Here is a 21160-nt window from a genome sequence, read left to right as displayed (position 1 = left end):
TTTGCACTTTTCAAATTTTTATTCTGTGTGTATGGGTGTTTTGCCTATATTTTGCCTATGGAGACCACATACATGCAGGAGGCCAGAAGAGGGCATCAGATCCCTTAGAACTGGAGTGACAGGTGGCAGTGAGCTGTGTGGTGCGTGCTGAGAATCGAACCCCCGTTCTCTGCAAAAGTAGCCAGTGCTCTTAACCACTGAGCCATCTCTCCAGCCCCACAACTGATAGGGTCTCATATAGCCCAGGTTAGCCTTGAACTTCTAATCCTCCTGTTTCCCCCCTCCTGAATACTAGGATCATAGGAGAGGCTTCAAACTTCATGTATTTGTTCAAATTCAAAATCTTCAGGGAACAGAACACTAGGCTCCCAGTCAACACAGATTATAAGAAATGCATGCTTTTAAAATCTGTTTATTTAGCGTATGTACACATAAAAGAGAAATCACCCTCAGATCCCACCCAGCAGAAAACATGCACAAACCCAAGGTATACGTGGAAGGGAGGGGCCCCAGCCCCAAGTTAGCTGTCGGGATGGTGCAATCCTGTGAGTCACAAACCCCTCCTGAACGGCTGGACTGAAGTGTTGACAGGCTGGAACCCCGCTGTTGCGGCCCTAGAACAAGCGAGCGCCGTAGCCAAAGGTCTGTTTGATGCCCTCAAAGTAGTACCGCTGCCAGCCTTGCCGCGTCCGCTCTTCCTCGGGAGCAGGGATGCCCCGGCCTTCCATGCACAGCTCTGTCTCTCCGTTCTTGTCCAGGAAGGTCAAGGTGATGGTAGCAAAGTGCCCTGTGGGAAGGGGGTTTTCAGACCCAGAGCTCCTGGACGAGTTTAAACGGGGCGACAGTGCTGGGGGACGATGGCAGCGAGCCTTACTCACCCTCCGGCCACGACTTGAACCTCCACTTCATAGCGATGTGTTTCTCAGGGACCTGGAACAACGGGGAGCTCGGTCTAGAGAGGCCACGGTGCACCCAGCCCGGCCGGGCAAGCCGTCTGCCTCTGTGTGTGTGAGTGACTGTCCCACTTGCAAGAAAACTCAGACTACAGCACTGTTTGGAAAGTATCACAGAGGCCTCAAGTTTTCCCCAGAAAATGGAGACACACACGACTCTAACCTGGAAGAGGTGGGGCTGAGTGACTCACCAGATCAGTGAACTCTCCAGTGACGTTGCCGTCGACCATGTGAAACTTCCCACCTTTGTCTGCTTCTAAGGCCGCGGGAGCATGGGTGAAGGCCTGGACCAGCTGCAGGGAAGCAGGAAGTGGGACAAGATGCATGGCTCTCAATGGGACTCGGGCCAAGGGCAGTTCCTCACCTCTGCCCGTGAGGACGTTCTGGTCTCCCTGTGTTCTGGTCCTCTACAGACTAGGCTGGACCTCAGGAATTCTGAATCCATGATGCTATTACTTCACACACATACTTTTTCTTTCCTTGTTTTCCTCCCTTCCAGTACACAAGTGTCGTATCACTGAGCCACCCTACCCCACCCCCATTCACTCTTCTAAAGAATGCACTGGCTCCTGCTGACATGCCCCTAACTAGTACAAACAGAAAAAAATGTGAGTGTGTGTGAAAATGCCCTCCACCCCTGCCAGTCTAAGAGGCCTTCCCAGTCCACTTAGCAGCAGAGCCCGGCACCTAAGGGCCCTGGGGTGATGGCAGCTCACTCACCTCCTGGGTGGTGAACACTCTATAGAGCTCCTCGGGTGACGTCAGGAAGGTCTCTCGAAGGGTGATCTTACAAGTGGGGATTTTGACACCAACAGGTTTGGCCTGGCTTTTTGAAGGAGCAGCCTTCGCCTATGAAGGGGGTGAAAAGGGGTGACTTTAGAGCTGGTGAGATCTCAATCAACACAGCTGCAGGGACAACTCATTCGCTCGCCTAGAAGCCTGCACCCCCAAAGCTAAGCAGTCCAAGGGGTTAAAGGGAGTTTGTGCATATCATGTTTCCGTCACAGGAGAACTTTCCAGAAACACCTTTACTAGGATCTTTAAGAAGAGTCTAAGAGTGTGTGAATGTATACCACATGTGGTACCTGCATAGATCACTGGATTCCATGAGAGCCATCTCCCCAGCCCCTAGGAAGTACAAGTCCTCTTGTACTTATCACAAAACCCACCAGACAAAGGACAAGTCAATCTTGGGCATTTCAGAGCTCGGTGCAACTGAAGTAACTGGATAGGGGAGCTGAGGGCATAGCTCAGCACCCTGAGATGCTCCACATACACGAGGCCCTGGGATTCACCCCAGGACAAGAAAGGAAAGGAAGGAAAAGTAAAGGACAGAGAGACAAAGACAAGAAAAGGAAGAGAAAGAAAGGGAAAGGAGGGGAAGGAGAAAAAGCAAGCAGGCTGGATGCAGTGCTTTCTGGAGTGTTCTTCACTGTGCTTGTCGACAAAAGGATGCAGGGCTCTAACCCAGGCGCTGAGTCGGGACCCCCAGGATCTGCTCTAGATAAATCATGCACTTGCTCCACAAGCAGAATGAGATGAATCAGTTTCCCGTGGAGGAAGGCAGCAACCTAACCCTGGGACGAGATCCTCAACATTCAACTCCCCAGTTAGAAATGACGCTAAGAGCAGCGGACTGGTGGGTGCTATGTGCAATCACAAGCCACCCTTCACTGTCCCTGATGGCTTCTCTCTGCTCCAGGGGTCCACCATCAACCAATAAAAAACAGGTTAGGAGACTGGAGGGATGGCTCAGTGGTTAAGAACACTGGCTGTTCTGCAAAGGTCGCAGCTTCCATTCCCAGCACGTCCACTAGGTGGCTCACAACTGCTGCATCACAGTTGAAGGAGACCTGACACCCCTCCTGAAAGGCCTTCAAGGGCACTTGGTGAACACACAGACAAGTTCAGAAATAAAAATAAACATGTAAAATAAAACTGCACCAGGTTACGACACTGAGAGCAAACTATATATTGCAGTCTCTCTAAGAAAGCACCCACACGGGCTGCTCTGGCTTTGGAGTCGGGGACACAGAAAAGCTGATGTGGCACATGGTGGCGCTCACTCTCTCCCTCTGCAGAAGGCGGACGGCATCACCTGGGAACACTGCTTACCTTGCACACCTCAGTTTTGGGTGCTGGCTGACCCACCGGGTCTACGGACTCTCCATTCACTGTGGGCAAGATCATGCCCTGAGTGAACTCTGCAAAGACAAAATCCTTATTAATCTCTTAGCTGACACAGGACGTGAGACAAACACAGCTGTCATAACCAGAATTAAGGAAAAGCCTGCATTCTCTCTCTCTCTACCCTAGTTTATGCCCAACAGATTATCTCAGTGTACAGAATACAGTAGCATTATCTTAAAAATGGAAACATTACAACGTCTTTAGTCTCTACTATAAAAGAGACTCACTAGTCACAACACTGGAGTCTCGGTTCTCACTAAAAATGATCAATTTCAAGGCTGGTCTTAATATGAACTCCAACACCAAGATCAGAAGGATGTGGTAGAGGCGGAGTCCCCCAGCACATCTGGGTTAACCCCTCTGCGTCTAACCATGTCAACTTCCTGGAAGAGGAGGACCAGCAACAGTCCAGGATTACTCTAAAATAGTCTTTAGATCGGAGCTGTCTGACGGAAACGTGTGTCTTACATGTAATTTAAGACTTCCAGTAGTAACATGAAAGTTAATGTTCAAGGTGAAGTTTCACTAGTATATTTAACCTAATCATACTATCTAATGTTACTCTAAAATAACTATTGTTTCAATGGCTATCAATCTTTTTTTTTGGTTTTTCGAGACAGGGTTTCTCTGTAGCTTTGGAGCCTGTCCTGGAACTCACTCTGTAGCCCAGGCTGGCCTCGAACTCAGAGACTGGCCTGCCTCTGCCTCCTGCGTGCTGGGATTAAAGGCGTGCGCCACTACCGCCCGGCTCAATGGCTATCAATCTTTAAATTGAGATATTTTACACTGTTTTTTTGGCACCATCTCAAAACCCACTGTGTATTTCACACTCCCAGCACACCTCACTTGGGTCAGCCTGACAGCCAACTCCATTAGACAACACAGCTCAGGATCTTCCTCTAACTCGGAGCTTTTAGATCAACTTCACCCCCTACCCCCACCCCCCATCATTACCCATCTGCCAGGGGAAGGGCAGTCCAGGCCCTCAGTCAAGGTCTGGCAGTGGAAGACAGCCTCCTCAGGCAGAGTTCTAAAAGGATACCTGTTTTGAGGGTGCTGATGTAAATCCCCACTGCTTCTCTTAGAAGTTTCACCCCTTCTTCCTTCATTAAGGCCACGAGATTTGTGTCAGGCTCGTCTTTGGCAAGGCTCACACTAATCTGAGTGAGAGATCAAGAGCAGGTGATAAAATGATTTAAGGAGCAGTCAAGAGGCCGCTGACATTTCCACAGGAAAGGTGTAGAGCTGCCACGTTTGTCCAATCCCAACAACATTCCTTCTCCACTCCTCTCTGCCAGGGCAGAGAGGGCTAATGTTACAACCCATTTCCCTAGCCAAAGCAGAGACACCGACTATGTACACATTGCTCTGGAAGTTTCCAAAGGCACCAGAGAGCCTTAGACTCATCTCAGATTGAGCTTTAGAATGGTTAGCCTAAGCCTTGGCTATGAACGGTGGGGATGACCGCTTTTCTCATCTGAGACTATACAGACAGGGAGGACTCAGATAAGAAGTTAGGAAACACAAACCTCCACTTCATCCACACTGTTCTCATCCGACAGATTGGGGATTTCCACGTGTCCTTTGTATTGCACTCCTGACTTAGAGGTACCTGTGCAAAGCAATGCAATTCCATTAGCCTCCTCCTCGGCAGGGAAGGCCCTGCCAGGAACACTGTCCACTTAGAGCTTCTTTAACCCCCATTCTAAGCTGCCCCTCTATCCTCAGAGAGTGCCAAATGCCAGAAGCAACCATCAGCACCCCAATGTCTTTTCTCACCCCATGGAAAGATCGAATGGGGCATTACAGCATGGCCCTGAGAGCTACACAAATCGGGTAGTAGCTCAGTTCTCCCAGAGTCTGTCGGGTAGCCACGAGCATCAATTCAGTTTGAACAGCTGTTCTGAAAACAAGCATTTATCCAATATGACTGATATGTTAGGGAGCAATCTGTTTATAGCTATTTCATATTTGCTTCTATGTGAGTTCATCATTGAGAAATAAGAAGTGAACAGAGAAAACTGTAACCAGGTGAAGAGATGCACAGAAATAAATGAGAGCTCATATCTCAAAACATCTGTCAGGTAATGTGCCATTGGTGTGATGATCCTTCTGCCTCAGAAGACCTCCCTTCCAGGATCTCACAAGAGCCTTCAAGCTGCAATCCCTGTGATGCCCACGGACACAATGAAATTTCAATCAAAGAAAAACCATCCCGATTACAGTATACATGTACTTCATACTCATCACACGAATAAAACTCTACTATCAATTCTTAGTTTCTATAGTTTAAATTTGTGTGTGTGTGCACGTGTAAGCACATCTGTATGCAAGGGCCCTCAGAGGCCAGAGACACCAGATCCCTCTGAAGTTGGAGTTCTAGACGTCTGTGAATTGCAAGATGTGGGTGCTGGGAACCAAACTCCAGTCTCTCCACCCCAATTTCTTCATTTTAAAATCGTGTCACTGATGATGTTTTTTTGAAGGTGTGTTTCTTTCCCTTTCCCTTTAGAACTCACAGCCATTTTCCTACCTCAGCCTCCCAATTAGTGGGACCACAGGCACATATCACCACATCAGATGGGTACTGTATTTATTTTTTCTCTGACAGGGTTTCTCTGTGTAGCCTTGGCTGGCCTGGAACTCGCTCTGTAGACCAGACTGGCCGGGAACTCAGAGGTCCACCTGCCTCTGCCTCCTGAGTGCTGGGATTAAAGGTATGTGCACCACCACTGCCCATCAGGTACCGTATTCCCAATTCTATCCTCTCTATAAACCTGTGGTTTCTTACTGCATGACTGTTGCATAATGCACACATTAATTTTTAGGAACACACATTAATTATGACAAAACTAACTCTACATCCAAATAATACTTACTTATCAGCTACAATAGTACAGAGGTCTAACATGGTAAGATTCAAACTGGAGTTAGAAAGTGATTGAAGTTAAGAGAACAAACGAAAAACCGCTCCCTCTTAAATCATTCATAAGACGCAAATGAAATAAACTAGCCTGAGACTCTATCACCTTATGAATCCTAACACAGAACAAGGTCCAAAGACCCAGTGCCCCGTCACTTCACTGGTGGGAACCGATGAAACTCAGAGCGCAAACGGAACACATTTGGTGTCCCCCAGCAGCACCCAAAACTGTTTTCCTCCCAAGCAGCGCTGTCTCCTCCCTTCAAGGGTTTGCCACTGCTCAGAACCTCCTCTCCAGCAAGTGGAAGAGCCACAGAATCGGAGCTAACCTCGGCTCCGCCAGCCTGGCTGGTCCTCACCTGTCCAGTTTAGTTTGATGGTCCACTCATAGAAGAAGATAAGTTTGCCTTTCCGGTTGTTAATGGAGGCTTCTCCGTCAAGCTTGTTCACCTCCGTCACCTCACACCTGCCCTGCTCATTTTCCACTCGCACGGCCAGGAACAGCGTTTTCAGCTTCTCCGTGGACCAGTTGGAAGCATCCCTTTCTGTCCTGCAAAACAGACGCAGAGATGGGTAGCAGTCACTGGGGTGGGGGTGGGGACCATGACGACGGCGACGAGGACACACTTTTCATGCGCAAGATGAAGCGCAAGGTTAAAGGAAGCAGAAAAGACCAATAACAACGAACCCTCTAAATTCTACCCCAGTGTGTCCACACACAGGCCATCTGGGGAAGCCAAAGGGCGGTGAGTTATGGACAAAGGCAGGTGCTGTGACAAACCAGTGCTAAGTTGTTCTCTCCAGGCTCAGTCAGATGACCCTCGATTATCAACATGGCGCCCCCATCTGGCCAAGAGGAAAGCTGTGACCACACTGCTGAAGCCAGGAGAGCAAGCATTTCGCTAAGAGCCTCAGTAAATAAAAAAACCCAACAATGCCAGCCTCATTAGCAGTGTTCTGACCCTTCTTATTCAGACTTTTTTAAATGCCCTAAACATTCTATGTCCTCTAAACAGTGTAACAAAGTCCACTGGGTAAGAGGGGACAGGGTGAGGGGGGAAAAAAAAGAGCGGAAAATCAATTCTTTGCCCGTCTATTAAAGCCATGTAAGCAAAAAGCAGCGGCAACTGAGTAAAACAAAAAAAATAGTTTTGAGTAAAGTTCAGCTGCGCTCCAAATAACATAGCTTCTACGAGATTTCATAAAGATAAGGAAGCTTCTAAGAACAGCTAGGCTGTAAAATCATGACTGCCCGGCAACCTGGAGTTACAACAGAACTTAACAGTTCCGGGTGAGAGGCTGCATTGCACGCATCGCGTTCAGCATCCCGAAGCTCCAAGCGCCCTGCAGATCACGTTCCGAAGCGTCTCCCGCTGGACGGAGGCAGCGGTCCCCTATGACTTTTACTTTCCACCGTAACCCACGGAACAGTAACCACCGCGCCGGGGGGCTGCTCCGAGACCTCCCCAGCCAGCAGTCAGCCTCCCCACACAATCGGCAGGGGTCTGGATCTCAAGGACGCCTGCGGCCACGTGTAGGAAGTATCCCCGGGCTCAGCCTGGCTGCAGCAACTAGGGCGCTCTGTTCTGCTCGCTCTGAGATTCCTCCTCTGGGACTCCGCGGTCTACGTCGCACCCCTCGCCCTAGCCAACACCGCACCGCACCGCGAGGGTGGCGAGGGATGGAGAGGAACCCCGGCTACAGGAAGGACCCACGCCCAACCCCGGGGCAGGGCTGTGTGGGCCCCAGATCTGCACACGCCAAGGTCCCCGGGCACCCCCAAACCCCAGCCTGGAAAGCAGCGCTCCCGCGGCCTGTCTTGCTGCTGGCCCTTACCAGTGCCAGTTGTTGACGTTGGTGGCGTCCGCCCGCTCCTCCACGATCCAGCGTGGGTCTCCCTCACCCCACTTGGCCATCAGCTCACTTATCGCACCGCTACCAGCTCCCAAGCAGCCGCAGCCACAGCCTCAGGACCGCTCGGTCCCAGCCGCCCGGCAGCGCCTGGAAACTACTAGAAGCGGCAGCAGCACCTCCTGGCTTGCTTTTCCCTCCACCCCCACCCCCTCCCCGCCTTAACTTCCGGCTCCTCCTCACTCCTACCGGGTACTTCCGTTCCGGCTCGCCGAACCGTGGGTTCTGTAACTTCTGGAGTTCCTTCAAAGCTCTCTGTTTGATCTTAAAAGGCCTCTGAAGTCTAAGCCCTCAAACTACCAATCCTCACCGGTAGGGACACAAAATAGTCGTCTCATTGTTTCCTTGGGGCCTAAACCGATCCTGCTGAGCCTGATGGGAGTTGTAGTCTTGTTAAACGATCCTTCCGATAACTGCGGAAGGTCACGCTGAAAGTAAAGGAAATGACCTGGCACGGTGCGCAAGCATTTCTGGGAATGGTAGTCCAGAAGCCCCGCGGCCTATCGGGAGAGCGCGAAGATGACAGCGGCCAAGGAACTGCAACTCCCAGGATGCTTTGCGGCTCTTCCTTTCACCTTCTTCAGCCCCTCTCGCGACCGTCCCCTTCGGCCCCTTCTCTATGCCGCACAGCCTGTTTAGAAAGGCTGGTCCGGTGGCTGAGCCTGGCGCTGTCCTGAGCGGGAGGGCTCGGAGTGGAAGAGGTGAGGGTGTCCCAAGCCCGTGTCTGGGCCGCGTGTCTAGTTGAACCCACCCTTTCCGCATCCTTATTCCTTCCCTGTCTTTGAGGCATCCCTGCGTTCTCACTCCCGAGCTGATTCTTTTGGTCCAGGGCCGTTCTTGGGAGTCAGCATGCTCGGAGCTGGAGTTTCCAGTGAGCAATCGGCAGCAGCTAGTTGAGAACGCAGCATCTGGTTCTGAACGAGCATGTCCTCTCCCAAGGTCTCTCCAGGCTCTGGTGTTGGCCGTGAAGGTGTGACTTCCTGGACGTTCTTCTTGTAGCCTAGGAACAGTGCCTTAAGAACCTAGCCTCGCTTCTAGTAGCCGGTTTCTACAGTGCCCCGAGACAAGGATGGGTTGTGGGGTTTTGTTTTTGTTTTTCTAACGGGTCCTGTTTTCCCTGTGTCATGTTTCTGTTTACCTTTCTTATCTGTCGCCCTACCCTTGTGGGCTCTCAAGTACAAGGTGATGATAAGATCAAACCTCGGAAACATTTTAAACCACGTTCAAACACCCTTTTCCCGTCACTCTGAACAGTGTACGGGATTGCTTTATGCCTTTTTAGAGTTATTCAATGTGATCACTTTGCTTGCCAAGTAAATCATAGTCTCTTTTGCCGCTGGAAGTACAAATTGATACAGGGTATGCATTGCCATAGTCTGGTTAAAGGTTCTAGAAATTCTCTCGTGGAATATTTGTTTTGTTAGGCACATTCTGTGCTTATTCATATACTGTAAAGATAAGCCGTACTTTTCCCAAAAGTAGGGGAAAAAAAAGGTAGAAGGGTCATGAAAGACAGTGTAGAAATAGCGTAGGGGCCCGGAAAAACCTGGATTGTAGTTTGGACTCAGAGTGTTTAGGCCTGGTCAGTGGGAATCTCCCAGGAGGCCAAGTGAATGACAGAGTTATTTATGAAATTGCACACATTCTAGAGACATGTATTTGTTCTATACACACCTTCAATATTTATGACCTGGTTTAGAATTTCTTTTAATTTTTAGGTTTGCTTTTTAAATGTTTTTTACCCCCTTTTTGGAGGCTGGGAATTTAGCTCTGTGGTAGAGTGCTTGACTAAAATGTGTGAGGCCCAAAGTTCAATTCCCACCAGTGCAAAAAAATAAATGAATTTCTCTAGTTTTAGCTGGGCAGTCAGTGATGGCATACACCTTTAATCCCAGGACTAGGAAGCCAGAGGCAGGCAGATGTCTGAGTTTGAGGCCAGCTTGGTCTACATAGCGAGCAAGTTCTAGGACAGCTAGGCCTACACAGATAAACCATGTCACCATGTCTCGAAAAGCAAACATCAAAAAAATTCTCTAGTTTTATCTAAGGTACCATTTAAGATTAAGTAAAAAGCTAATGATGGACACATTAGCTTTCTGCCAGGCAATGAGCACTTTGCATGTATTTTCTAATTTAGTCCTCATTCTTGTTAGGCAGGCTACCTGCTATGCCTTATAAGCATTATAAATTATATATATATTTATAATGCATAAAATATATGCATTATATTTACATGTCAGTAAGGTGTTAAGTGCCTAAAAGGTTGTAAAGTTAAGTGTTTATGTTCTGCTAGGCATTTTGTTAGGTTTTTCTGAATACTATTTATTTTTCACTATAAGCGAGTCAGGCAAGATAGCATCTCTCCAAGGCTTAGAAATCATTTACCTTTTGACTCTGAGACCCTGTAGCCATACTTAGTTATTAGGTTAAACCACAGTTTTCACTCTTATCCAGGTTAGTTCGGAAAAACTTGTTTTTGCAGAACAATACCTAGAGCAGTTAGAACAGTTATGAGAAGAATTTGGAATCTCTTGGCTAATCTTATATATTTTCTTTCCTTGGTCGTGAAATTGACCCCATAATTGGCCAAGTGATTAATAAAATAATCGTGAGTTGATGATACAGGCAAGATAATTCTGATTCTTTTAGTTGTTTTCCCTTCATTTATGGTAGTTACTTAAAGAGCATACGGGGAGTGAGGGACATTCGTTGGCTGTGGTCAACTGTAGTGTCCCCAGAGCTTAGAAGAGTGTCTCAGGTTAGTACATGAAGTCACTTTTTCTGTTTGGGGTGAGCTTTGGCTGATCTTTGTATGTTCGGCAAACTTATGACAAGTCTTAGAGCATTTGCCTCTCTTACAACATCCCACTGGTTTGGGTACTCTTGCTCTAACGTGATCCTTCAGGAGGAAGACTGTCTTGCAGTTTTTATAGTTCTTACAACACCTGAGAGTATTTGAACACAATAGGGGTTCTAGGAATGAATGTTTGTGTCTAACTGGAGTTTCTAACGTGATCTGATGAGTCTAACTTCTATGGCAGGTACTTTACCATTCTTTCCTACATCTGTTATTTCTGGGAGCAGTTAGTAGTGTAACACTTTATAGAGAGCTCCAAAAGGGACCTGTACCTGTCTTCCTTTCCCGCCAGATGAACCGGACAAAGGGTGATGAGGAAGAATATTGGAACAGCTCCAAGTTCAAGGCTTTCACTTTTGATGATGAAGATGATGAGCTCTCACAGGTAGGTGTCCACAGTGCTAAGAATCATAGTTTACTCTTGAATGCCTTTCGGAAATTTCTTCTCATCTTCAGTAGGCTCACAATGTTATGGCTCATAATCTTCAGAAAAGCCTGTATGTTAGTACCCTTACATGAAAGGCCCAAGATAACCAATTGATCCAGAGAAAAGCCTTATTCTGGCTCAGTTTTTAGGGTTCTAGATTATGATTGGTTGCTCTGTGCTTTGGACCTGGGATAGGCAGCACATTGTGGTGCAGTCACATGATAGAACAAAACTGCTTACCTCATAGCCAGAAAATGGAGAGAAGGGACAGCATGGGGTCCCATAATCCCCTTTGAGGACACTCTTCAATGGCCCAAGGATCTCCTACTAGGCTCCACTTCTCAGGCTCTACAGCCTCCTTATAGGGCTGTACTGAAGTCCAAATTTTTAACATATAGGCCTTTGGACGACCTTCAAAATCCAAACTATACAGTGGCCCGTGAAATGGCTCAGCTGGTAAAGGTGCTTGCCGGAAGGATGGTGACCTGAGTTTAGTCTCCAGAACCGACTCCTTACAGTTGTCTTGCTTGGTTAGGTTTCTGTTGCTGTGACAAATATGATGACCAAAAGGAACTTGGGATGGAAGTGGCTTATTTCAACTTAGAACTCTCTGGTCACACTGTCACCGAGGGCAGGCAGGGCAGGAGCTGGAGCAGAGGAGGTCTGCTGACTGGCTTGCTCATCCTGCTTTCTTGTAGCACCCAGGACCTCCAGCCCAGGAGTGGCACTGCCCACAGATGAGTCTAGTGGGGTCATTTTCTCAAATGAGGGTCCCTTTTCCCAAGTGCCTCTAACTTGTGTTGACATAAAACTAGCCAGCACCACCTGTCTTTCTTGTGAAGTGGAATGGGCACACCTATACATACACATGATACATGCATGCACACACACTAAATTAAAATTAGAAACAGATACAAACTATGGCAGCCTTCATGAAGAGAAGCCTTTAAAAAAAGGAGCCAGAATGATTATAAAAGCTAACTTTATCATTCTTACTATTACCTTAAAATCACAGATTGTTTATTCAAGTGATATAGTTGGTGAAGACCTTGAACTTCTGATCTTCCTGCCTCTGTCTCCTTTTTTACTTCTTTTCTTTTTGGTTCTTTTTGAGACAGAGTTTCTCTGTGTCACAGCCTGGCTGTCCTGGAACTCACTGTGTAGACCAGGCTGGCCTTGAACTCACAGAGATCCGCCTGCCTCTGCCTCCCAAGTGCTGGGACTAAAGGCGTGCGCTGCCACCATCACCCGGCTCCTTTCTCATTTCTAAAGAATTTTTATTACATGTACTCATGTGTGAGGGAGCACATGAGCCACTGTTTGCGTGTGGAGGCCAGAGGACAGCGTGTAGGAGTCAGTTCTTTCCTTCTACCATGTGGGTCCTGAGAATTGAACTCAGATCATCAGGCTTGGTGGCAAATGTCCTTACTTTTGAGCCATCTTATAGGTTCATGTTTCTTTTCATTTTCACTCCATCTTTCTTTCACAGGGTCCCACCTTATAACCCTGGCTGGCCTCACTGCCAGCCTTTGTCTCTCGAGTGCTGGGATTAAAGGTGTGCTGCTGAATCCACCGTGCCCAGTTTTTTTTTAACTAAATTTTTTGTTTCTTTTGTTATAGCTGCCTCCGTCTCATGAGTGCTGGGATTATGAGTGCTGGCATGTACCACCACACCCAGTTTCTATCATTGTTAGTTTTGGTGATGGGATCTTGTGTGTTTCTTTGACTGATGGAGAATTCTTGGGCTCAAGCCATCTTCCTGCTTTTGTCTTCCTGGAAGTTGGAACCAGAGGTGCACACCACTGCTCCTTGATAACTTGTTTTTGAAAAACGACCTGTTTGGGAATAGTCATTTTTGGAGAAGTGAGTAGTATTCACGCAGATTTGCAGACAAGTTACAGAATATGATTAGAATTCGAAAGTGACTTTGAGTCTTCCACCAACTGCAGTGATGTCTAGGTGGGATTTGGACCTAAGGTACAGTACCTACAGATGGTTCTTGGCACTGAGTCCCAGCTGCTCAGCCTTCTTGGTTTTCAGTGGGACAGGAGGGAAGTGCGAAGTGCCAGACTACTCTGCTTTATGTCCCTCTACAGTTAAAAGAATCCAAACGGGCAGTGAATAGCCTTCGAGACTTCGTGGATGATGACGATGACGATGACCTGGAGCGAGTCAGCTGGACTGGAGAACCTGTGGGAAGTAAGCTGAAGGAGCCCTACGAGGGATTCTTGTCAGTAATGAAGGCTGGACCGCTCTGTCTCCTCAGTGCTGGTCCGAAATAGCGCTGCTCTTCTCAACTGGTGCAGCCTGGAAGTTAGCAGCAGGCAGAGCCACATGGAGTAACACAACAGTAGTGCCTCCGCGGCTTTCTGGGTCTGCTGTCCCGGAGTGAATGCTTGGATGGCTGTTTCAGACTCATGGGGTGCCTGTTAACATTGCAGATTCCCAGGCCATATGTGGTCATATTTGGGAGCTGTTAACTTAAATAAATGAGCTGTCCTTAGCCAACAAGTTTTAATTATATAATACCACTTAATTTCTTCATACACTCTGTATTGGTATACATAGACTCTGTTTAGGTAGTATAGTGTGATTTAAAAAAAAAGAAAGAAAGAAAGGAATTGGCATAGCCAGGCGGTGGTGGCGCATGCCTTTAATCCCAGTACTCGGGAGGCAGAGGCAGGTGGATTTTTGTAAATTCAAGGCCAGCCTGGTCTACAGAGTGAGATCAGGGCAGGCACCAAAACTACACAGAGAAACCCTGTCTTGAAAAACTTAAAAAAAAAAAAAAAAAAAAAAAAAAAGGAATTGGCTGGGCATGGTGGTGCATGCCTTGGATCCTAGCACTTGGGAGGTAGAGGTAGAGGTAAATGAATATCTTCAGGAGAGCAGCCTGGTCTACAAAGCGAGTTCCAGGACAGTCAGGACAACAACAACAAAAAAAGAGTGAACTAGGAAAAAAACAACCTAACACACACCTGATCTGTTAAATTAGCTACTGTTAAACAAGCTTTAATGATTGTTCAGGAAACAAGAGAAGCAGAGCATCTCTCCGTGTATCCGAAGGCCATTTGGATCTCCCTCCGTTTGCTCCTCCCTTTCTCAATTGCGCTAAAGATTAGCCTACTGATTATAATCTTTGCAGGCCTCCTGCTGGCCAGGGCACCAGGGCCTCTTGAACAGGCTTACGTTTGTTGAGTGTTGGGCATCGAGGACTGATCTGGATGAGGCTTACTTAGCTCTTACCATCCTGCAGGTATCTCGTGGTCCATCAAAGAGACTGCTGGGAACAGCGGGTCAACCCCTGAAGGACGGGAACAGCTAAAGGGCCGGAACAGCTTCTACACACAGCTCCCCAAACCTACTTCTACCTACTCCCTGAGCAGCTTCTTTAAAGGTAAAGAGTGGTGGGTAAGGGACAGGGATGTCCTTTGCCTTCATCAGGAAAAGCCTCGGGCTGATGTTTTCATTGACTGCGGAATTCTCATTTGAGCAGGCAGTTTAGTACTAGGAATGGGAGGAATGAGAAATTCCCAGGTATTAGCCTGGGTTTGTAAACATGAATGAGATTGACAGCCCTGTGTCGGGTACTGAAGAAATCTGCCTAGATCAGTATTCCTCCTTGCCTTTTATGCCATCCTCTAGGGAACCTTTGTGTGTCCCTGGTGGGAATGTATAATTGTGCAGCAGCCACTGTGGAAGTTAGTGTGGTAGTTTCTAAAAAAGTTGAACAAAGGAGTAGCGTGTGAACCAGTATCACTTCTAGGTAATTAATAAAAGAATTGAATACAGGCACTTGAGCAGATGTTTGTATGCTAATATTTGAAGAAGCATTTCCAATAGCCAAAAAGATCTAAATACTGTGTATGTCCATTTTGGGCTAAACGGATAAGCACAACATGGAATACAGATGCAATGGACTGTTAACTTAAATGAGAATGAAAGATATATGTTATAGTAGGGATGAACCGTAGGGAGTTACAGGGTGCAGTAAACCCCAAAAGAACAAATACTGTATTACCCCACTCATGTTGAGAGACAGTTTCCTCAGGGCTGGGCTGGAGGGAGTGGAGAGTTACTGCTTCCAGGCAGAGAGTCTCAGGGATGGTGAAAGTTCTGGAGCTGGATGGTGGTAGTCATTGTAGGACAGCGTGGATGTGCGTCACGCCACTGAATTCTACACTTAGATGAGGAAAGTGGCAAACTTTGTGCCCGCTTCACTAGCACATACACTAAATTGGAACGACATAGAGAAGATTAGCATGGCCCCTGCGCGAGGATGACACACAAATTCATGAAGTGTTCTGTATTTTTACATTTTATAAAACCAAAAAAAAAAGTAAATTTTATGTTATGTATGTATATTTTACCACTCTTAAAATATTTCTCTCTGACCCTTGTTTTACTAGGACGTGAGATTTCTGAAGTTGAAAAAGACTTTATTTATTTTATTTTGTTTTTTTAATATCTATGAATGTTTTGCCTGCATGTATGTCTGTGCACCATTTGCATACCTGGTACCCACAGAGGCCAGAAGAAGGTGTTGGATCCTTCAAATTGGAGTTACACATGGTTGTGAGCCACCATGTGTGGGTGCTGGGAATCAAATTCTGGTCCTCTGGAAGGGCAGCCAGTGCTCTTAACTCTGAGCCATCTCTCAGCCCTGAATAAAAGCTTTTTAAAAGCTGTTTCTTCATATTGGATAGTAAGGCTCTATGTGCCCTGTGTCTTCAGCCAGGTTCAGGTGGTCTGACCTGAACCATTGACATCTTCCTGCTGTGTTCTGTCCCTCAGGCAGAACGAGACTTGGGAGTTTCCAGTCCCTTTCTGATGGTAAGCATCGGTCCCTTTCCTTGATTGCTGATTTAAGGTACAGCCTGGATGAGTGGATTAACTTTCCTCTAGTGCCAAGGGAGGAGGGAGGAGTCACATAGGCTCCATTGCCGGGGTTGACTGCTAGGGCTACAGTCAGGAAAGAGAGGGGTTCGTGTTCTACTTTTGGCTGTGGAGGTCCCCAGGAGACAAACGGTTGGGTTGTTTTTTTATGTTTTGGTTTGTTTTGGTTTTTCGAGACAGGGTTTCTCTGTGTAGCTTTGGTGCCTTTCCTGGAACTCACTCTATAGACCAGGCTGGCCTCGAACTCAGAGATCCACCTGCCTCTGCCTCCCAAGTGCTGGGATTAAAGGCATGCACCACCACCACCACCACCACCGCCGCCACCTGTTTGTTTTATTTTGTTTTGTGAGGTTTCGTTGGGTAGGCAGCACTGTGGGCAGAGGAACTTACATAGAGGCTGGTGTCTCAGTCTCTGTTCTCTTGCTGTGAAAAGACACCATGATAAGGCAACTATTGTAAGAGGAAAGTGTTTACTTGGGCTTGCTTACAGTTTCAGAGGATAGCCCATTATCATCATGGCAGGAAACATGGCAGCATGCATTGCGCTGGAGTAGTATCTAAGAACTACATCCTCATCCATAGGCAGACAGAGACTCTGGGCTTGGCATGGGCTTTTAAAACCTCAAAGCCTTCCCCCAGTGACACACCTCCTCCAACAAGGCCGTACCTCCTAATCCTTCTAATCCTTTCAAATAGTGCCACTCCCTGGTGACTAAGCATTCAAATCTATGATCCTATGGGGGCCACTCTTATTCAGACCACTAGACGGCTGGATGACCTGAGTTCGATCCCTGATCTCAGAGTTGTCCTTGACCTCCACACTCCTGGTATGGCATACACACACCTGCATATGTGCTTATGTGCGCACACACACACACACACACACACACACACACACAGCATATAGGAAGAAAGCAGGAAAGAAAAGAATGATGAGAAACAGGCTGCATAGCTGGGTGGTGATGGTACACACCTTTAATCCCAGTGCTCAGGAGGCAGAGGCAGGCGGATCTCTGTGAGTTCAAGGCCAGCCTGGGCTACAGAGTGAGTTCCAGGACAGGTGCTAAGCTACACAGAGAAACCCTGTCTTGAAAGAAACCAAAAGGAAAGAAAGAGAGAGAGGGAGGGAGGGAGGAAAGATGGAAGGAAGGAAGGAAAGAAGGAAGGAAAGAAAGAAAAGAAAGGCTGTACATCCAGTGCCTTCTAACCTGGCTTCTGGTTCCTTTTCAGCTCTGTCAGACACACCTGCCAAAAGTTATGCTCCAGAGCTGGGGAGGCCTAAAGGGGAGTACAGGGTGAGTTATAGAATTTCTCTTTCTTTCCCTCTACTGCTTACTTGATTTTAAAATTACATTTATTTATGGTGTGTGTGCATGTGCGTGTGCCTGTGTGTGTGTGTGTGTGTGTGTGTGTGTGTGTGTGTGTGCGCGCGCGCGCGCGCGCGCGCATGCGTGCATGCGTGCATGTGCACGTGTTGGCCACACGCCAGGTGCAGATGTCAGAGGACAACTTAAGGGAGTTGGTTGTCTCCCTGGGTCATTAGGTTTGGCAACAAGTGCCTTTCCCTGCAAAATCATGCCACCAGCCTTGATTTTGTTTTTCTGAAATCTGGTCTCCCCCTGTAGCCCAGGCAGTCATCAGATAGTGTGACACTTACGCAGTATAAAGTACCTTGCTTAATTTTCCCAACTCTGAGCAGCTGTTACAGTCATGTGTCACAGAATGACAGGGATGCCTTCTGGGAAATGTGTTGCCAGGCGGTCTCATCTTGGTGCAAACATAGGGTGTGTTCACACACACCTAGATGCTGTAGCCTGTATTCTACACCTGTTACTTGAGGGTGTGACCCCGGTTGTGGGTTACTGTGCCCATGGCTATAATGACAAGTGTTTGCGTATGTAAATGTAGGAAAGGCATAGTGTAGTACTAGGGAAGGGGCTGGAGATGGCCCAGTGGGAATGAGTGCTTGGTGCACAAGCGGGACGACCTGCGTTTGTATCCTCGGTGCCCACATAGAAAGCCAGGCGTGATGAATGTTTCTCTAGTCTCGGTGCTGCGGGGGCACGGACAGGAAGATTGCTGGGCTCAGTGAGAGAGACCCTGTCTCAGGAGAACATGTGGAGAGCTGATAGAGCAGGGTATCCTCCTTTAGCCTCCACATACGTGTGCATGATTGTGTAACACACACACACACACACACACACACACACACACACACACACACTACCAGACAACAGGAAACTTTCAGTTCCATCTTAATCTGTTGAACTGCCGTTGTATATGCATTGGCACATGAATGGATTTCAGCCTCCGTTTAGAAATGAGAAAACCGGTCTCATAACAGTAGTCCTTAGCTGGGTTCCCACAGCTGGGAAAGGGTAGACCTTCCACTCAAAGTCTGTCTTTTTCTGACACAGGCCTAGCATGCTTCCTTGCCTTTGCTGCTGCCTTTTGGGAGTTTGCCGTGAAACTAAGTGACTGTCACTGTAGTCTGGGATGGTGGAGGTCAGACTCCCACGAAGCATACTAAACAAGGAAAATGATTCAAAGTGAAGACACTATATTCTAAGACCAAAAGGGGGCTATGTGTCGAATGTCTCCCCTTCTCTTGGCTAATGACACTGAATGTTGGGGTGTCAGGTGTGACTGGTCGCCTATAGAGTGTGGAACCCTGAAGCAGCAGGCGGAGGGTCCTGGGCTTCGCTATTGGTGTGTCCCTCTTCAGGCCACCTGTCCCTGCCTGTGTCCCTCTTCAGCCACCTACTCCTGCCTGTGTCCCTCTTCAGCCACCTACTCCTGCCTGTGTCCCTCTTCAGCCACCTACTCCTGCCTGTGTCCCTCTTCAGGCCACCTACTCCTGCCTGTGTCCCTCTTCAGCCACCTACTCCTGCCTGTGTCCCTCTTCAGCCACCTACTCCTGCCTGTGTCCCTCTTCAGCCACCTACTCCTGCCTGTGTCCCTCTTCAGGCCACCTACTCCTGCCTGTGTCCCTCTTCAGCCACCTACTCCTGCCTGTGTCCCTCTTCAGCCACCTACTCCTGCCTGTGTCCCTCTTCAGCCACCTACTCCTGCCTGTGTCCCTCTTCAGCCACCTACTCCTGCCTGTGTCCCTCTTCAGGCCACCTACTCCTGCCTGTGTCCCTCTTCAGCCACCTACTCCTGCCTGTGTCCCTCTTCAGGCCACCTGTCCCTGCCTGTGTCCCTCTTCAGCCACCTACTCCTGCCTGTGTCCCTCTTCAGCCACCTACTCCTGCCTGTGTCACTCTTGCTGTAGAAACTCAGACCAAGACCAGACTCAGAACAGGACCATTCCAGTTTTATGTTTTTGATCAATTCTTCCCCATTAGAGTCTTGATCCCATAGGTCAAAGATTGAATTTGAGGCATAGAGCTGGTACACTAGTCTTTCTGAGCCCATAACGTATGGCTCATGTGTTGCTCATTTCCAGGATTATAGCAACGACTGGAGCCCCAGTGACACAGTGCGACGCCTACGCCGGGGCAAGGTAAGGCTGCTGCACAGAAAGTTCTCGAGGAGTCTTTGGCAGGGTGGGGAGCATGTTCCACAGGACGGATTTCGTGACAGCCTCTCCAGTTCCCATTTCTGAAGTGGAGTGGTTTTCAGGAGCAAAGCAAATCCACTAAGATTAGCAGCCAGCTGCCGAGTCTTTGACTCTCTGGACTTTCGAGTTGCTTTGCCAGCATGGGGGGAAGCCGTTGTGGATGATGCAGGCATGTGTGGTAGAGCACACCTGTAGTCCTAGCACTTGGGTGGCTGAGGCAGGAAAATGGCAAGGGTAAAGCCACCCTGGGACGCATGGCGAGCTTGAGCCAGCCTGGGTGCACAGTGGAGGCCTTCTCCCAAACTTGCTCTTTTCCCATGAGAAAGACAGTGAGAGTTAATTTTTGTACATGGTGTGGGATAAGTGTTGAGGTTAATGTTTTTTCTTTTTTAATATAGATACCAATCTTTCTTCGCACTGTTGAAAAGACTTTTTCTCGTTGAAATTTGGAAGTATGTTTTTTTTGAAAATTGGTTGATTATGTAGTGACAGTCTTTCTTGTGTGACATTCTAGGGAAGACCAAGCTACAGTGGCTGAGAGCAGATGAGTGTTTTGGTGGGCTAGGAACAGGAGGGCATTGATGTCAGCATGGACGGGGTGCTGTTTAAGGGTAATAGAAGTGTTCTATGTCTGTTGTAGGCACTTTCAAAGCTGAGCTATACACTCGCCTAGGGTGAGTTTTATTGTATGAAAATTACACATGAAGGAAAAGCAAGTGATCATCTGTTGGCTTGGCCAAGACTGGAAGGCTTTGGTGTCCTGTAGGGCATCACATTGCACTAGGTAGGGTGTGGTGGGACCTGAGGACTCACAGCACAGAGACCAGCGTGTGACTATAGAGGTTCCCTCTGGGTGCTTCCCGTCACTGTCAGCCTTCTCTCACTGCCAGTGACAAAGGAACGGGGGGCAGCGGCTCCCTTACGGACTCTGTGTTCTTACTCTGCAGGTCTGCTCACTAGAACGATTCCGCTCCCTACAGGACAAGCTGCAGCTCCTAGAGGAAGCTGTAAGCATGCATGATGGAAACGTCATCACTGCAGTAAGTGTGAGCTTTGCTAGCAGTTATTCAGTAGCTCCTGAAAATTCAGTCAAACCTGGCTTAACAGTGGGTCGCATGTCAAGAGCCTGGCTTTCTCTCTGAGGCATAGCGTTCTCAAGAGCTGTGCTCCCGACTCAGCCGGTGGGACATGCGTGCCATGCGGAACTGCTAACTGTTCCTGGAAAACAGAAGGCTGCCTGCTCTATCTTATGCAAGGTATTATGGCAGCGGAACTGTGTGAGAGTAGTCTCTCAACAGACAAGAAGTGGAGTATCTCTCAGCCAATGTGGACACAGTGGGCATGGGCATGTGGACACCTAGGACATGGCTCAGTTCCAAATGTCTGTTCTTTCCTGCTGTCCTACAGAGAGGGCATGCTCTGCCTGCAATGATTGGTTGGT

At 48.1% G+C, this 21160-nt stretch overlaps 2 protein-coding genes and 1 non-coding gene across 6 annotated transcripts in view; 2 read left to right on the top strand and 1 right to left on the bottom strand.

Moving 5' to 3' along the window:
* Positions 1 to 396: 396 nt before the first annotated feature.
* Ahsa1 (activator of HSP90 ATPase activity 1) lies at positions 397 to 8305 on the bottom strand. Of its 2 annotated transcripts, none has more exons than XM_076551149.1 (9): positions 8167 to 8305; positions 6426 to 6616; positions 4673 to 4755; positions 4186 to 4303; positions 3069 to 3157; positions 1674 to 1802; positions 1145 to 1246; positions 879 to 930; positions 397 to 787 (listed from the first exon to the last, which is right to left on the bottom strand). In XM_076551149.1, the coding sequence occupies exons 4-9, from the start codon at positions 4250 to 4252 to the stop codon at positions 615 to 617; spliced, it is 612 nt and encodes a 203-aa protein (XP_076407264.1). In that variant the 5' UTR covers positions 4253 to 4303; positions 4673 to 4755; positions 6426 to 6616; positions 8167 to 8305; the 3' UTR covers positions 397 to 614. The 2 variants fall into 2 exon arrangements, with proteins under 2 accessions (XP_076407264.1, XP_006990381.2); XM_006990319.3 differs by having other exon boundaries at positions 7903 to 8202.
* Vipas39 (VPS33B interacting protein, apical-basolateral polarity regulator, spe-39 homolog) overlaps positions 8196 to 21160 on the top strand; it is a 26665-nt gene continuing 13700 nt past the window's right edge. Inside the window, exons 1-8 of one of the 3 annotated variants that reach the window (XM_016008585.3) lie at positions 8196 to 8289; positions 11127 to 11219; positions 13358 to 13460; positions 14518 to 14658; positions 16056 to 16094; positions 17388 to 17452; positions 19606 to 19662; positions 20667 to 20759. In XM_016008585.3, the coding sequence (XP_015864071.1) occupies positions 11127 to 11219; positions 13358 to 13460; positions 14518 to 14658; positions 16056 to 16094; positions 17388 to 17452; positions 19606 to 19662; positions 20667 to 20759 (591 nt within the window). In that variant the 5' untranslated portion in view covers positions 8196 to 8289. Of the gene's footprint in view, positions 8290 to 8537; positions 8679 to 8814; positions 8948 to 11126; positions 11220 to 13357; positions 13461 to 14517; positions 14659 to 16055; positions 16095 to 17387; positions 17453 to 19605; positions 19663 to 20666; positions 20760 to 21160 lie in introns of those variants that run through there. The other 2 variants (XM_006990316.4, XM_042260984.2) reach the window with 2 other exon arrangements.
* LOC121822655 (U6 spliceosomal RNA) lies at positions 15470 to 15575 on the top strand. Its single transcript, XR_006063824.1, has one exon. It is a non-coding gene; the product is annotated as a U6 spliceosomal RNA (small nuclear RNA).

This window comes from Peromyscus maniculatus, chromosome 14, assembly GCF_049852395.1.
Source record: "Peromyscus maniculatus bairdii isolate BWxNUB_F1_BW_parent chromosome 14, HU_Pman_BW_mat_3.1, whole genome shotgun sequence".
Lineage (NCBI taxonomy): Eukaryota > Metazoa > Chordata > Mammalia > Rodentia > Cricetidae > Peromyscus > Peromyscus maniculatus.
The sequence above is the reverse complement of the archived record's forward strand: the minus strand, read 5'-3'. Positions and strand labels throughout refer to the sequence as shown.